At 48.3% G+C, this 14,640-nt stretch overlaps 4 protein-coding genes across 4 annotated transcripts; all 4 read right to left on the bottom strand.

Annotated features, from left to right (window-relative positions):
- Positions 1 to 34: 34 nt before the first annotated feature.
- AFUA_2G10750 (DEAD-box ATP-dependent RNA helicase DBP2) lies at positions 35 to 3,231 on the bottom strand. The gene is made up of 6 exons (XM_077804157.1): positions 2,947 to 3,231; positions 2,517 to 2,689; positions 1,490 to 2,458; positions 1,324 to 1,431; positions 705 to 833; positions 35 to 640 (listed from the first exon to the last, which is right to left on the bottom strand). The coding sequence occupies exons 1-6, from the start codon at positions 2,997 to 2,999 to the stop codon at positions 423 to 425; spliced, it is 1,650 nt and encodes a 549-aa protein (XP_077660320.1). The 5' UTR covers positions 3,000 to 3,231; the 3' UTR covers positions 35 to 422.
- Positions 3,232 to 4,616: 1,385 nt separating this feature from the next.
- On the bottom strand, positions 4,617 to 6,779 carry AFUA_2G10740 (uncharacterized protein; the record flags this gene model as incomplete). The annotated part of the gene is made up of 9 exons (XM_077804156.1): positions 4,617 to 4,852; positions 4,918 to 5,133; positions 5,191 to 5,299; positions 5,366 to 5,431; positions 5,494 to 5,644; positions 5,693 to 6,237; positions 6,296 to 6,378; positions 6,482 to 6,663; positions 6,727 to 6,779. The coding sequence occupies 9 exons, from the start codon at positions 6,777 to 6,779 to the stop codon at positions 4,701 to 4,703; spliced, it is 1,557 nt and encodes a 518-aa protein (XP_077660319.1). The 3' UTR covers positions 4,617 to 4,700.
- Positions 6,780 to 7,033: 254 nt separating this feature from the next.
- AFUA_2G10730 (DNA-directed DNA polymerase alpha catalytic subunit POL1) lies at positions 7,034 to 12,034 on the bottom strand. Its single transcript, XM_750313.2, has 5 exons — positions 11,521 to 12,034; positions 9,750 to 11,468; positions 9,145 to 9,702; positions 8,342 to 9,082; positions 7,034 to 8,290 (listed from the first exon to the last, which is right to left on the bottom strand). Exons 1-5 carry the CDS (start codon positions 11,905 to 11,907, stop codon positions 7,307 to 7,309), a joined length of 4,389 nt encoding a protein of 1,462 aa, XP_755406.1. The 5' UTR covers positions 11,908 to 12,034; the 3' UTR covers positions 7,034 to 7,306.
- Positions 12,035 to 12,190: 156 nt separating this feature from the next.
- On the bottom strand, positions 12,191 to 14,554 carry AFUA_2G10720 (uncharacterized protein). The gene is made up of 7 exons (XM_077804155.1): positions 14,273 to 14,554; positions 13,998 to 14,213; positions 13,827 to 13,951; positions 13,694 to 13,738; positions 13,465 to 13,612; positions 12,487 to 13,412; positions 12,191 to 12,429 (listed from the first exon to the last, which is right to left on the bottom strand). The coding sequence occupies exons 1-7, from the start codon at positions 14,407 to 14,409 to the stop codon at positions 12,389 to 12,391; spliced, it is 1,638 nt and encodes a 545-aa protein (XP_077660318.1). The 5' UTR covers positions 14,410 to 14,554; the 3' UTR covers positions 12,191 to 12,388.
- Positions 14,555 to 14,640: the final 86 nt, after the last annotated feature.

The raw sequence follows: 14,640 nt of genomic DNA, 5'->3' as shown, positions 1-14,640 counted from the left end.
CAATGATCCCACAATATTTTACTGTAAAGGAAAATCACGCTATAATTCCATGCATGTTATTCACTAACATTCAATATTGATGCGAATGCAAACTAATTGCACTAAGACAATTTGAACGAGAGAATGGCCCCAAGTTAACAACTTTTGAGATCAAAATTAAGATGCAAGAATAGGATCTGCAAAAATCCGACAATTTCACCAGCGGGGAACCTCTGTGGCCCGTGTCAAAGCCCGACGAGCATTCGTAGAAACAGAACTATAACGCGAAAAAGAAACAAGGTCTATCGTGTCATCGAAAAACGCCTTCCGTACCGAATTACGTAGAAAACCCCCGAGGGAACCATGAAAAAGCAAAGTCTACCGGTGACAATGGGTTACAAGCTCAGTGACGAGACTGGACGTCAAGGTCAAGATCAGTCAGTTTACCAACGGCGAGCGTTGCCAAGTGGGGCAGCGTTGGAAGCGGTGTAAGTACCACCACGACCACGGCCACCGCCGCGACCACCGCGGCCACCCCAGCGGCCATAACCGCCGTGACCACCACCGCCGCCGCTGTAGCGAGCCATCTCAGCGAGACGGGGGTCAATCTGCTGCTTGGCCTCAGTGAGGATAGTAACCAAGTCACGAGCCTGCTTGGAGTCTGCATTGAAGAGAGTCATTAGTCATGACAATTACTGACAGGGGTAGTCGCAAGAGAAACTTACTTTCAGTGGTGAAGAAGGTAATGGCAGTTCCCTTCGCACCAGCACGACCAGTTCGACCAATACGGTGAATGTAGTCCTCCGAGTTGTTGGGATAGTCATAGTTCAGCACATGAGTGATGTCGCGAACATCTTTAAACAGATTTAGGTTAGCAAACAGAGCATTAGTGAAAATAGCAACGAGGCCTAGGCGCCCTTTTGAGTCATGTGAGACTTGATGCATCACTCTCTCGCGGACTCTATAGTCGAAATCCGTTTGTGGTAAGGTCCATCGCCTGGGGCAGGATCGCGGTCCTAGAGTAACCTTGGAATGCAGCCTCAACAAAGTCGAAGTGAGAGAAAGCCCATCTCTCGACCAACGAGGTTCAAGAACAGAGATGGAAAACTCAGAACAGAAAGTACGAATCAATCTGCTACACTGCACTGTAAGTCCAAGGTCCTCATGGTATGAGCACCATTTTCAGGAGACCCGACAAAGCCTGGACGAGTCATGTTATACCAACATGGTTTCTTTTAGAAGAGAGTCAAGCACCGTGCCATTGTCACACGACGTCAATATGGGTGAGGGAGCTTAGGAAGGAGAATAGGGAGGGGAGAGGGGAAAGTTGCGATTCAATCATACCAATACCACGGGAAGCCACATCAGTGGCCACCATGATTGGGCTCTTGCCTGTCTTGAACTCGTTCAAGACCCAATCTCTTTCCTGTTGTTGCTTGTCGCCGTGGATAGCTGGGATTGTTGTTAGCAAGAGGCATTGGGGGAATGATAAAATGATCCGAAGACTTACAAAGTGCGGGCCATCCGTCCTGGCGGAGGAATCGAGTAATCTCATCAGCAATGCGCTTAGTGCCGGTGAAAATCAGACACTTGTTGCTACGGTTTTCCATGATTTTCTCGAGGTGCTTAATCATCTTGTCGCGCTTTTCGAAGTCGGAAACGACCTCGACAATTTGAGTAATTCTGTGGTTAGCAGACAAGTCCATGGAACCGATGTTCACCTGGATGTAGTCGTTCAGGAAGTCCGTAGCGAGCTGACGGACTTCCTTGGGCCAAGTGGCGGACCACATGCAGGTCTGTCTGTCAGGACGAATCTGAGAAACAATCTTGCGAATCTGAGGTTCGAAACCCATGTCCAGCATGCGGTCAGCTTCGTCAAGAACGAGGTACGTGACACGGCGGAGGTTGGTCCGGCCAGCTTCCAGCATGTCAATCAGACGACCAGGGGTTGCGATGCAGACTTCGACACCGCGGCTCAGATCACGAATCTGAGGGCCCTTGGGAACACCACCATAGACGCAAGTGTTGCGAATCCGGGAAGACTTTCCGAACTTGCTGATTTCGGCTTGAATCTGAACAGCAAGCTCACGGGTAGGAGCAAGGATGAGGACAATAGGACCATCGCCGGGAGCAAGGAGAGGCTGAGCGTTGATGTGTACAATGGCAGGGAGACAGTAGGTAAGTGTCTTTCCGGAACCAGTTTCAGCAATACCGACGACATCCCGACCAGAAAGAGCCATTGGCCAACCCTGAGACTGAATGGCAGTAGGACGCTCGAAGCCTTGAGCCTTGACCTCACTCAGGACGTACTGGGGGAACCCAGCCTCGTCGAAATTCTCGACGGGACGAGGAACATTGCGTCCCTGCACAGTCATCTCGTGCTTCTTGCGGAACTCCTCAACCTCGCGCTCAGAGCGAGCGGCAACATCGGGATGCTCTTTGTAGAATGACTTTTCGAACTTGGGGAGGGAGTCCAAATCTAGGGATAGCAAGTCAGCACCCGAAGTCAGAACGGGAATCCAAGGTAGTCAACTTACCCCAATCTTGCTTCTTCAGGCCAGCGCCCAGGTTCGACATGCGATCACCACCAGCGGCACCTCCACCGCGACCATAACCACCGCCATAGCCACCACCGTAGCCACCACCGCCAGAATAGCCGCCAGAGTAGCCGTTGCCATTTTGATAACCGGTGTCGTGACCACCTCTAGAGCTGTATGTATTTGTCAGTCATTAACTGGATCAGGGATGTGTTTTAAAGTTTCCAGATGTTCAGAGAAAATTCAAACCATCATCAACACCAGACAAAGGCTAGATAGCAACATCGAGTTGGCCACGGGTTACAGGCGGGTGAGGGATAATCCCTGCAAGCGATACCCAACCCAGGCCAAGGCGATACATTGCAACAACACACCACTTGAGGTGTCTCCGGAATCTGAAGAGTTATGTCACGATTTTGGTGAAACTTACCGGTAAGAATCGCCGCGCGACTCGCGCTGATAACCACCGCCGTAAGAAGACATGGTGTAGTTTTGTGTTAATTTTTTTTGATGAGACAGAAGACGACGACGAAGGTAGAAAGGGAACTGAAAGTCACAAGAAGTAGACTAGAAAGTACCTGAAGTAGGTGACAAGACTACTGAGAGAGGGATAAAGACGGAACTGTGTCCGATTCAGATGAAAAAGAGAGGGAAGGGGATAAAGATTGAGAGTGAGAGAGTTGGGGCGAGGGAGAAAGAAAGAAGATCCCAGCGGCAAGAAAAAGTGGAAATGAGCGAGTGAAAAGGAAGAGGAAGCGGCGAATAAGGGACTTTCCTCTTGTGGTTAGCGTGGGCTAGACTTTTCCTTTACCGCCCTTTTGCCACAAATCACGTGAGAGATAACGCCTCTGCATTACCTTGGATTATTAACACGAAAGGTCTTGGCTAATGGTGCAGCAAAGCCACCAACTTCGCAAACCCAGGTAACGAATAGAGATTAAGATTAGGATTTTGCCATGTCTTTGAAGCAACTCAATAGATTCAGAAGACCGGATTTTTGTCGCTCAGTCCTATGTACGGAGTAGTCCGACCTATTACGTCCTTGATCCTGGTATCTGCCCCTATCTCATCAGTAATGTGCTGCATCTACTTTGCCTGAATCTGCTGCTTTGTTTACAGCAGTGCCGAGGTCCATAATATGAACATAACCTCTATAAGGAATGATGATTTTTATATATCTTCGGGTTCAATAGAACCCCTTCAAGAAGCATGGCTAGCACATAATGACATTAGCCTGCTGGCCATTAGCATTATGGACTAGTTATCCCCAGAAGAAGCTTGATGCTATGAAGCGGAGCATGTTCAACGGCCCAAGACAGTGGCGTGAGGTCAATCGGACATTGTCGGTTTTGGGTCTGCTCTAATTTCTGAAGCTAAATGCTCATCTCCTCGTCTTCACTATATTTGGAACAGTGGTGAATGAGCAACTTGTGTTTGCTACATATAACAACAAATTCTGCAAGGGCTGGACGCTTCAGCTCGTTTATCACAGTCATTGATTCCCCAATTGTTTGGAAGAAGATGTTGGGCGTGTTCTTTAGGTTATGCCTTATTGCCTCTGAAACATAATCCTGGTGCGCTGGTAACCGCAATGTGATAGTCCGGAGACAACACCGGTAGTCACGCTTCAAGGCTTATGGCATCACTGAGGCAAGGTCACAGATGTTAAATTGGTCACACCCAGAGACTCATAAGTCTTAACGTTATCTTAATGTCTGGAAGACTTGGTATCCAAGCAGCCTTCATCCTTCGAACATCTCGATTGGCGCATGATGCGGATATAAGGCAAGCAGGAAACATGCTGTTCTAGTGATGGGAGGATAGACATACCGGATAGAAGAGGATTTAAACTGTAAGTAGAGATTGTAGTTAATCGTTGTCTGGGTCGAGGAGTTCCTAGAGGCTCTGACGATCCAGGCAAAGGATGAACCCATTAAGCCAAGGTCATGCGGGGATACCGGCCATCAGCACCAGAGGCCTGTCTGTTCAGTTGTAGATCACATCAATGTACGGGAGCATGAAACCAGAAAACACTGCTGAAACAATAGCTTTGGGAATTTCCTTTGGATGCTGTATTTTTCTATTCTTCTAGGAATTACAGCTCCTGTGACTATTCTTTGAAGTGGTATTGAACATCTAACCTTGCCATTGATATTCTACAGTCTATACTTTATATAGGATTTGCTACGCGCTCAACGAAGTCATGTGCGCTCGTGGGTGGTCACCCAATCCCATATCCCAGAAGCTGATTTCTAGCTCCGTTGCCCGGATGAAGATCTTGATTAGTTCCTCCATCCGACTGGGTGAGACCTGTCGTATGTGTGTCTCCAGTAGTTCTAGAACACTTCTGTCAGCCACATACACTTGAGTACGTTGAGAAGAAAAAAAAATGTATTCTTACCAGATCCCAATCGGACAGCCTCCGTGTAGTCTTCAGCAACATAATTCTCAATCCACCGCCAATAGCGATTGCCCTCTCGAAGTGTCTCTTTCTCAGTGTACAGTCGCTTGGCAATGGCTCCGTAACCGATGAGACAGGGTGCAAGAGCCATCTGCAGTGCGAGCCAATCCTCCGATTGTCCCACATCGAGAATGTACCGGCTGTACGCCGTACAGGCTAGACTGGGGGTCAGCAGCAATCAGACAAGAAGCAGCTGAAAGCTTGGATACTCACCAAGGCTTTCAGGGTAACTCTCCATTTCTGCCTTGGACAAGCCAAAGGAGGCACAGTAGTCCAAGTGCAAAGCCGTCTCCCGTTCAATATGTAACACGATCTTGGCAGACTAAATTTTTGGCCACATCAGCGTTGAGCCTTTCAACGAAAATAGTTTCTTGGGGAGCACACTAACTGCGGCAACAGACGCCATGGATTTTGCTTTATAAGCAGCCAGCGAGTTGCTGCGGGCGAAATGGACCTGGAGGAACCAGCAGGTCAGCAATCCCCGAGAAACTGGCAAAAGGATCAGGACGTTCGCACCAAGTAGAGATAGTCTTGCACTAGGTATTGCTTAAATCGCTCCACAGGGAGCTTTCCACTGCCCAGGCCGTGAACAAACTCATGCTCTGTAAACTTCTTCCATATCGGACGGACATCAGGTCGGGCGAGAGCATACTCAAGGAAACGATCGCTGACGTGCGTTAGCCCAAGGGCAAGGAGTTAGATTAGCGGAACCTACGGTGCAAATGGCAAGGAATACACGGAGTGAAAGTGATTGATTGGACCACTTCCCTTGCCCATGTCGACACTCGTCTTGATCCCCGCTTCGACAAATCGGACAGCACTGTGAACTGCTCGTTTCATATCCTTCCCAAGGGCCAGATTAGCCGCAATGGCCGACGCCAGAGAGCAACCAGTGCCATGAGTGTTCTTGGACATGAGGAATTCAGTCTCGAAGAGCGTGGTGTTTTCTCCGTCGTACAGAATATCGATCACTCTTGACGCATCTTCCGGGTTCTGCGCCGCCTCGTGGGCTGCTGTAAGAGGTAAATGACCGCCTTTCAAAAGCACAGTCTTGGGACCCAAAGCACGAACTTGCTTTGCGAGTTGGGTGAGCTCGGAAAGGTCCTTCGGTAGTTGTACATCCACCCCGGCATCTTTTAGTAAGAGTATCGCCTCAGGGATGTTAGGAGTGAGGATGGTCGTCAGGGGTAGTAGCTTTGTGCGCAGACTCTGTACAGCTGCTTCAGGTAATAATTGGGATCCGCTTGTAGAGACCATAACCTGTTTATGGTTCAATCTCAGAAATTTTACTTCGAACAAGTCAACCTAATAGAATTACCGGATCCAAAACTACGCAGGCGATACGATGCGTAGTCAACGCCTCGGCGATGACATCAATTGTCTCCTCAGAGGAGAGCATTCCTGCGATCAATTAGCTGCAATTGCCGAATAGATGGGTAGGTAGAAGTCGGAAAAGTTGGCGACAGTAACAATGAGAGGAAATCTTGATGCATGATACTCATACCTAGTTTGACAACATCTGCTCCCACATCCTCCAACCCAGCATTGATCTGCTTCTTCACAAACTGTGCAGGGACGATAAAAATGTCTTGCACCCCCAAGGTGTTCTGGGCGGTTAAACCCGTCGTTGCTGTTAGAGCATAAACACCATGAGCAGCAAGAACCCTCTGATCAGCTTCTAATCCGCTGATTTATTTCAAAGCGTTAGTCAAACATCTACAGTTCCTTTTCTAAGAATCGATGACTTACGCGCCGCCTGAGCTGTCCGAGCCGGCGATGATCAAAACCCGCTTGATGGACATGGTAGGAATGGCAATATCTCCGATCTGATCAAGTCAGGACGGCTGACGGAGATAATTGATCCAAAGAGTTGACTGAGAATGATTGGAAGCGTTGTAGAATGCACGACACTGCGACGAGAGAACCAAGTGCTAACAGTTAAGTCCACTGCGAATCCCATTAGTGGGGAAATTTCCGATGCGGGGCTTTATTCGATAAGAGGCCGATAAAAGATAGAGCGCCCTAAAACAAACCTACATAGCTTCGTAGATAACTGTAGTGAGGGAAACTTAGTTTATTTGGAGCCTGATAACCGTACATGCAGAAGCAGTCTCAAGACTTTCAGGCGTACCATGAGCTCTTTGAATCATTTTTCTCCTGCACATTACAAAATGCCTTTCATGCGATGATCAAGCGAAGAAAAGCTACCAGTCATCATACAAACAGTGAAATCATTACGCTATCCACAGACAAGAGCCCCAAACAATCTAAATGTCCCTGTATATACAAAATCCAATAACCCAGTCAGATCGCAAGACGATTGAATCGTTTATGGAAGCATGAACCGGAAAAGGGCATCCATTTCAACCCATTGTCGGCCGCATTTCTTCAGGTAGCCATCCACCACACCCTTAATGGTGCCGAAGCGAGTGCGATTGAATTCGACCAGCGCTGCGATGCTGTCTTTCTTTTCGCCGCTGGCCTCCTTCTGGGCATTGACTTTGGCCTTGTCCACATCCCACAGACCTGCAAAGTAAAGCAATTGGTTGTACATCTGCTTCTCTGAGTACTCATACGTCATACGACCAAGGCAGCCCTCAGCGCGGCCACGAGGCCCCAGGCACCGGTGCCCATAAACGCTCATCTGGCGAGTGCGGTTGCCACATGCAGAGTCATCACAAACCAGCCAGCCTTCGTAGTACTTAGACGTTTGGGCACGGATTTGGCTCTCCAATTGTGCGATTATCGTCAGCACGGTGAAAGGTTTTTGACATGCTTGGTTAGGGCAGACAATGCCGTTGGCTGTGCACATATGAGTCGAGGCCACAAGTCCCTCGAAGATCGATTTCTCTTTGCAAGATCGACAAGTCAGGGTAAGACGAGCAGCATTCTCGAAACGAACAGAGTCTGGAATCTGGGACTCCAACGGAAAGATATCCGCATTCTGCTGATTGCTTCCACTGGACGTATTGATTTGATACTTGCGTACATCCAGACCCAGACACTCAGCTAGCCGAACTGCATCAGTACCCGGAATAGGCGCACAGAGACGCTCAATAGGAGGGAAAATCTGCTTGAGGAGGTAAAATTCAATATCGGGTTTGAGGTTATTATCAGATTTCATGACATCATGGACGGTATATGACCGCTTCGCTGGTGGTAGCGATGAGGTCTCCGAGTCTCCATTTGTCACAATGTATGAAATGACATCGTTGGGTCGAATTGTCTTGCCACGGGCGAGCTCACGTAGCGCAACTTGTGCGGGAGGCATCGTTTCCTTGTTGGGGTATTCCTCTGGTCGTTTAGACAGTTTCTGTAGAGAGCATTAGCAATGGAAAAGAGATCGTCAGGGCTGGAAGCTTACCGTGTAGATCACGTATTTCTGAACTGGAATTTGGTACCCTCGCATTTTGTCGGCGAGGTCTCGAAGGTAGTCATGGACTCGATTGAGAACCAGCTCTTGGTCTTCGCCGGAGAGGATTTCATTAAGAAGTTTCTGAGATACTTCCTTCGATAGGGCACAGTATTCACGACGTTTCATATCCAAACCTTTGACCTCGAGCTTGTCCACAAACTTTCCGTCCACCTCAGTCATGTTGATGGCTGCATACTTCTTTTTAGCGTGCAATAACAGGCGACGGAAGATGTTGTCGATATCTATTTCCAGGAGCCGGTATCGTTCGTTGACGGATTTCTTGAACTCCTCGCCAACCTTGAGTGCATCACTGATAGTGTCCATGTTGGTGTTAATCATAACAGAGTCAGTATCGCCATAGATGACGCGGAGCTGCTTTGATTCCGCAAGCTCCTTGGTGCTCCTCAGAATCTCACGACCCTTGAAAGTTGTGAGCATTGCCAGAGGACGAGCATAGAAACGACTCTGCGTATAACCCAAACATCCATACATAGAATTAGCGGTCAACTTGAAAGCCAATTGCTTGGTGTCCCACAGCGCAAGCTGTTCAGGTGTCGCGGATTTGGATTTCATCAATTTCTTTACTTCGCGCCGGCGACCAACAAGCGTGGCAATGAGTTTAGGAAGAATACCCTGTTCTTGATCCGACGAAGGAACTTCGGGAACTTTTTCTTCGTTCTCATTTTCAGCCTGAAAATCACGTTAGTAGGGGTTGTGAGTAGGATTTGTCGAGACAACGGTTGAGTGCTTACTGTGGCGGTCCGATCCACGGTCGTGAAGCAGATATTGTACTCTTGGATGATGCTCGGGTACAAACTGTTGAAGTCCATGACCAAGACAAACTTGTCATAGAGACCTTTTTCAGGCTCGAAGACAAGACCTCCTTTGTATTTGTCCTTCTTCTTCTTGTCACCGGCATCATCATCGTCGCCATCCTGATTCTTCTCTTCTGCCTTCTGCAGCTTGGATGAGTATTTGTCTGGGCAGATGTATTTGTTTCGGTGGAACTCATGCAGCAGGATGTATTCGTTACGTTCAGCGCGAGTACCACTGAGGGTTCGAGCCCAGGAATTGCCAGCAATATTTGTGAGAACTTTGGTGAGTGACAACATTTGCAGCCGCAACACCAGTGCAGCAATAAAATAGGTGTCCGCATCGCAGTGGTTCACAAAATTCATGAGACCTTCTTTGGAGGTAGCCCAAGTCTTCAATGCCGCCTCAGTATCCAGTTCCTGCCGTGTATTACCGTCTCCAAGGTAGAGTTCGCACATTTCTGTTAAGCTCCACGATTGACATTTCATCATGAGAGACTGGAGACGTTAACATAATCTTCAACTTATTGCTACGAATATCTTACCTTTCCCATGTCATTCGCTACATCGCACATCAATCTTCCCGCGATCAAGTGCCTTTCAGCAAAGAATCCTCCACCTTTGTTGAAGCTCTTGGGCCACTCGCCACGTTTTAGACGTCCAATGCGATGCCAGCCGGGGGTCTTCTTTTCTTTCAAGCGACTGAGAAAAATGCTGAGGTCGACTTCTTGTAGCTGATGTCCCATAAGGACATCAGGATCCATTTTTTCGAACAATGCCAGGAATTTGCTCAGCAGAAATTGCTCGCTCTTTTCCAGCATGAAAGTGCCTCGTTGCTTGCGCGTCTCAGCCTCGAAATGAAGAGGGTATGAAGAGCCAACTGGTCGCATGACAGTGAATGTCTTGCAAGGGAGTTTCTCAGGAGGAGTAGTGTCCGTGAGCGAGACATTTTCGTAAACGCGTGCACTTGCCACCAAAATTTCTTGCTTATTCTCCTTTACATTGAGTTGAGTCCTGAAAGCAAGACTCATGAGTGTAAGGGGCGGCGGCTCCAGATTCTCGGTGTCAGGCACAGGTGTAATGCAAGCAGGTCTTGCAACCTGACACTCGAACTTGCACCATGACGCGTTGCTGACAGCTGTAAAATCCGCATCCTCAATCTTGAGCCAACATGGACCCATGACGTTTCTCCAAAGCACAAATTGCTCGAAGAGAGAGGTGTTGGTTCCGAAGACATGAGAGAACGTTTCGCCCTTGGTTTCCATCGGTAATGCCGGCTTGTCGTACGGGTAGAGCAATTTCAAGTACTCTGCTTCCTTGGGAATATCGGGCAATTCAAACGCATACTTGCGTGTGCACGGCTTGATCTTATGCATCCCGACTTTGAGCCTGGACATTATCTCATCAACCTCTTCATAAACATCTTTCATATCCACCTCCTCATCGGTCACTCGGCCATGTTTATATCTGTACTCCCGAGGAAGGAAAAAAAGCTTTCGGAGGATATTGTCAATTTTGACGAAAGCGCTGACATGAGAACCGGTGTGCTTGTTCTTCACCTTGCCAAATAAGCACAAACTGCCGTTGACTTCCGTATAGTCGAGCCAAAACATCCGCAAACTTCCGTCTTCTTCGATCACATCCTGTGCACGAAGCTTACCGAAAGTCCGTGATTCCGTTGCTGGACTACTAAGGACGTTCAGTTTACTCCGGACGTCGTTCCAAGAAGCGTTCAGAACGTCCACAGGTGCTTTCGCGGGAGAAGAACTCGCAGGAGTTGTATAATTCTCCTTCTTTATCTTCGGAGGCGGACGGCTTCCAGCCATGTTAACGCTAGTCATTTTGGCTTCACTTTGTCCTGTTGCTGGAGCAATCTCCATGAGATCGTTGTCCTCTTCATCAGATTCTTCCTTCTTTACGTTGACATTCGATTTCCTCTCAACTACTTTGCTAATGGGCGAAGATGGCATAGGATCACTCATGGCCACGTCGCCGTCATCCATTGTAGGGAGCGGTCCATCGTCGTCTTCGAACTCGAGATCCGGTGCTTGGTTAACCTGCGAGACCGGCTCGCTGTTCTCGTCCTTTCCGCTGATCCTCTCATTTCGTGGCTTCGAGGCTAATGGAGGCGAAAGAATGCGGACTTTGCGTCGAGTTTCCGACTTGATCACATTTTGTATAGGGACATGGTTCGCGACGACATTGGCATCGACTTCTCCAAGGAGATCTGCCATGAAAGCTTCATCTTCTGCTGTGACAACAGGCTATTCCCATTAGAACTAACGCGAATCAGCGTGCAAATCAAATAAGACTCACTTTCGGCTTCGGAGCAGACGCAGCAGGTCCAGTGTTGAAGTATTTTGAGATACCATTGTTGATTCTTTCTTTCCTCTGCTTCTCCTCTTCCCGCTTCCTTTTGGCAGCTTTGTTGCGTCCTGGTAACTCCTCATCGTCGCTTTCGCTGTTGTAGTCCGCTACTCGTTCGTTCCAGACTTCCCGTCCATCATCCGCGTATCCTTCACCGTTGTCGTCGACCACAAAATCATCCTGATCCAGCCGGTCACGGATAATTTTCTTGTAACCTTCGTCATCGACCTCTTCGAAGATGTCGTCTTGTTCTTCAATCTCGTATGTTGATAGACGTTTCTTTCCTGCTGCACGAAGAGCTCGCAGCTCTGCCAACTTCGCGCGTGCGGCAGACATGGCGCGATGATTCTAGCCGACTTATCGATGGGTGGTCATCAATGACCTCACCAGTAGTGACTGGGTTTTGCAATTATCCAGTAATTATTTTCTTGATATCTTGAATGGTGTGGACTGGGGAAGGGATGGCGGGCCATGCGGGCTATCGCGCAAGGAAATGACAACGCGTTGGGGACGCGGTTTGGACGCGCCTCCGCCAATCCCCATTCGGTTAAAGTGGGCTGGTCTACTCCATAGTAAGACTTCTACTATGAGAGGATCATATGAATCAAAACATTCGACCTGATCGGGTTGTACGAGTAGAGACGGAAAGATCATGGCTGAAGGCTAGATTTTGAATAATACTTGAGTCTTAAACTCTGCGACACGGAGATCGCTCTACAAAAAAACCGACCTCTCTACTTTTTCGCATATCGGAAAGATGAGCCCCTAGGTAACTCTTACCTCCTGAGCAGGCTCGTTTAAGATGTGTTCTCATCAATCAGTCTGACATCACTTCGGTGTCGGCGTCGCTGAATTCCTCTGCATCACCCACGTCAGCAGCTAGCATCCTCTATCAGGCTGAGATCCGGAGCTCACCCTGTGCAAGACCGAAGTCAAAGGTCCCATCAAGATTGTGTTTCAAAATATCGCGAATTAAGCTCTGTGCTTCCTCTGTGAGACTTGTTATTGAGTTCAAAATCATGAGACTCATTCCTGTGTTACCGGGCCCTAATTGTGCGATGAAATCGAGTATACCCTGAGCTGTGAACTCGCTAAGCGCATGGATAGCCAGACTTCGTAGCTTTGGAAGGCATAAAAATGCATTCCATACATCATCATTGAAGAGATCACCTCCGATCCACAATTTCTCCAAATGGGGAAGATGTGGTGTAAGTGACATAAGATGATCAGGTGTGAAATAATCGGAAATATCCTTGAGCTCGAGTTCATGCAAATTGTGTAGCTGACAAATGGCTTGGACAAGCAATTCATTATCTTCGGGGATCTCAGACCCTTCACCTCGGAGACTGAGACGTAGCAGAGAGTCTTGAGACCCTAAAGCTCTGTGGAAGTGACGGGAGCCAACCATTGTGTACCCAGTCAGAGACAAACTCAGCAGCTTAAAATCCTCGGCAACCAGGATACGTGCCAGTAGATACGTGTCATCCACAAACCTTCTAAGCTCCAGGTGCTGCAGTGCCTTGCAGGTACCAATCCAATCGGCAACTCGACTGACTGTGGAATGGAAATCTTCGTTTCGCGGTGCTGGTATTGAATCGGTCAGCACAAGCACCTCCAGCACTGGCGGTGCTGTTAATGAAGGCAACTCTGCAATTGCTTCGATCCCAAGGCTTGTCAATTTCAGCTCTTTAAGTGATCTCAACTGTGTGCCGACAGCTCTTATCGAGCGTGGCCCTAACTGACAAGAGCTCAGAATCTCGAAATACTCGAGACTGTGGGGCTGGAGTCCGTGGAGAAACTCCTCAGCATCAGTCTCTGAATTTCGGCCTTGTTCGTCGATCCTGGAGACTCAGTGAATATACTCCTTGCCGGACTCCAACACGGATATCTTACCATCGATATATCGTGATTTGCCTGAATTCGGGGCAGTGGGTTCGGATTTTGTCACCGGCATGGTCAGTTAGGGAAACTCCAGACCAGATAGTCAAATTCTGTAACAATGGCAGTTTCCCCAGCCACTCGGCCAATAGCGAAGGTTCGACTAGAAAAAGTTAGTCGAGACGTCAAACTTGGTTCTGGCACAGAGGGCCGTTTCGCTGGACATTTCGGATTTCCCACTTACTGTCGCAGGACATTCCGCGTATCGAGGTAGTTCTTTTGATAATAGCTTTGATCTTCTCAGCTTTTAGGACAACCATGAATGGGGCTGCATATCCACAGGAGTCTGGACATGGTACATCTGGGAGAAGACTGACCGGCACCGATCTTGGATAATATCCAATCACTGTCAGGCAGTGTCCGCAGTGAGCGAAGACGCTTACTCCCCTTGAGCTCATAATCTTGAGACACAAGATCCCGAAGCTCGGGAGTAAAGAACTCGCTACATCTTGTCAAATACAGTTCCCGCAAGCCTCGCCAGGACATACTCTTTGATCTTCCCGGTGAACGAACTATGGCTGAGGAGATTCGATAAATCGTTGAGATCCAAATACCGGATGTAACTGTAGTACGGAAGATAGGTTTGATCAAGAGCAGAAAGCACAATAGAGCGCCACATAGTGGCCCATTTTCGTCGAGTATGTGTCGAGTCCAGGATGGCAAGTTCAGTCCCGCCGCCTCTGACAGGCGAGAGCTCGTGTGATCTGTATTCACACGGTCAGCAAATCCGTAGATGACAATAACATAGAACATATGGACCTACTTATATATAGTTGTGACAGCTTGCTCAGTAAAACATTTCGCAGACACCGCACACTGAAACAGGCTGTTGAAGTCCCTGTCTTCTCCCAAGATCCCCACGATGAGGTAGGTAATGTCACCAGGCAACCTTGAGGCCATACTCGTGGCGGATTTTCACCCGTCTCCGTCGAAACTCCGGATAGTAACGCCGATTAGACGCAACATAAACAGATTGCTCAAAATGAAGACTTGCCTGCTGTTGATGCTGCCCTGGATTGCGGTCGAGTAAGCCTTACTTCCAAGCCCAGATTATGTAAGCTCGGTTCGTGACTTGGAGCGATTGAACGAATTGATGAGGAACGATAACGAAAAGCAACATCAGGTATTATG

This window comes from Aspergillus fumigatus, chromosome 2 (genome assembly GCF_000002655.1).
Source record: "Aspergillus fumigatus Af293 chromosome 2, whole genome shotgun sequence".
NCBI lineage: Eukaryota > Fungi > Ascomycota > Eurotiomycetes > Eurotiales > Aspergillaceae > Aspergillus > Aspergillus fumigatus.
The sequence above is the reverse complement of the archived record's forward strand: the minus strand, read 5'-3'. Positions and strand labels throughout refer to the sequence as shown.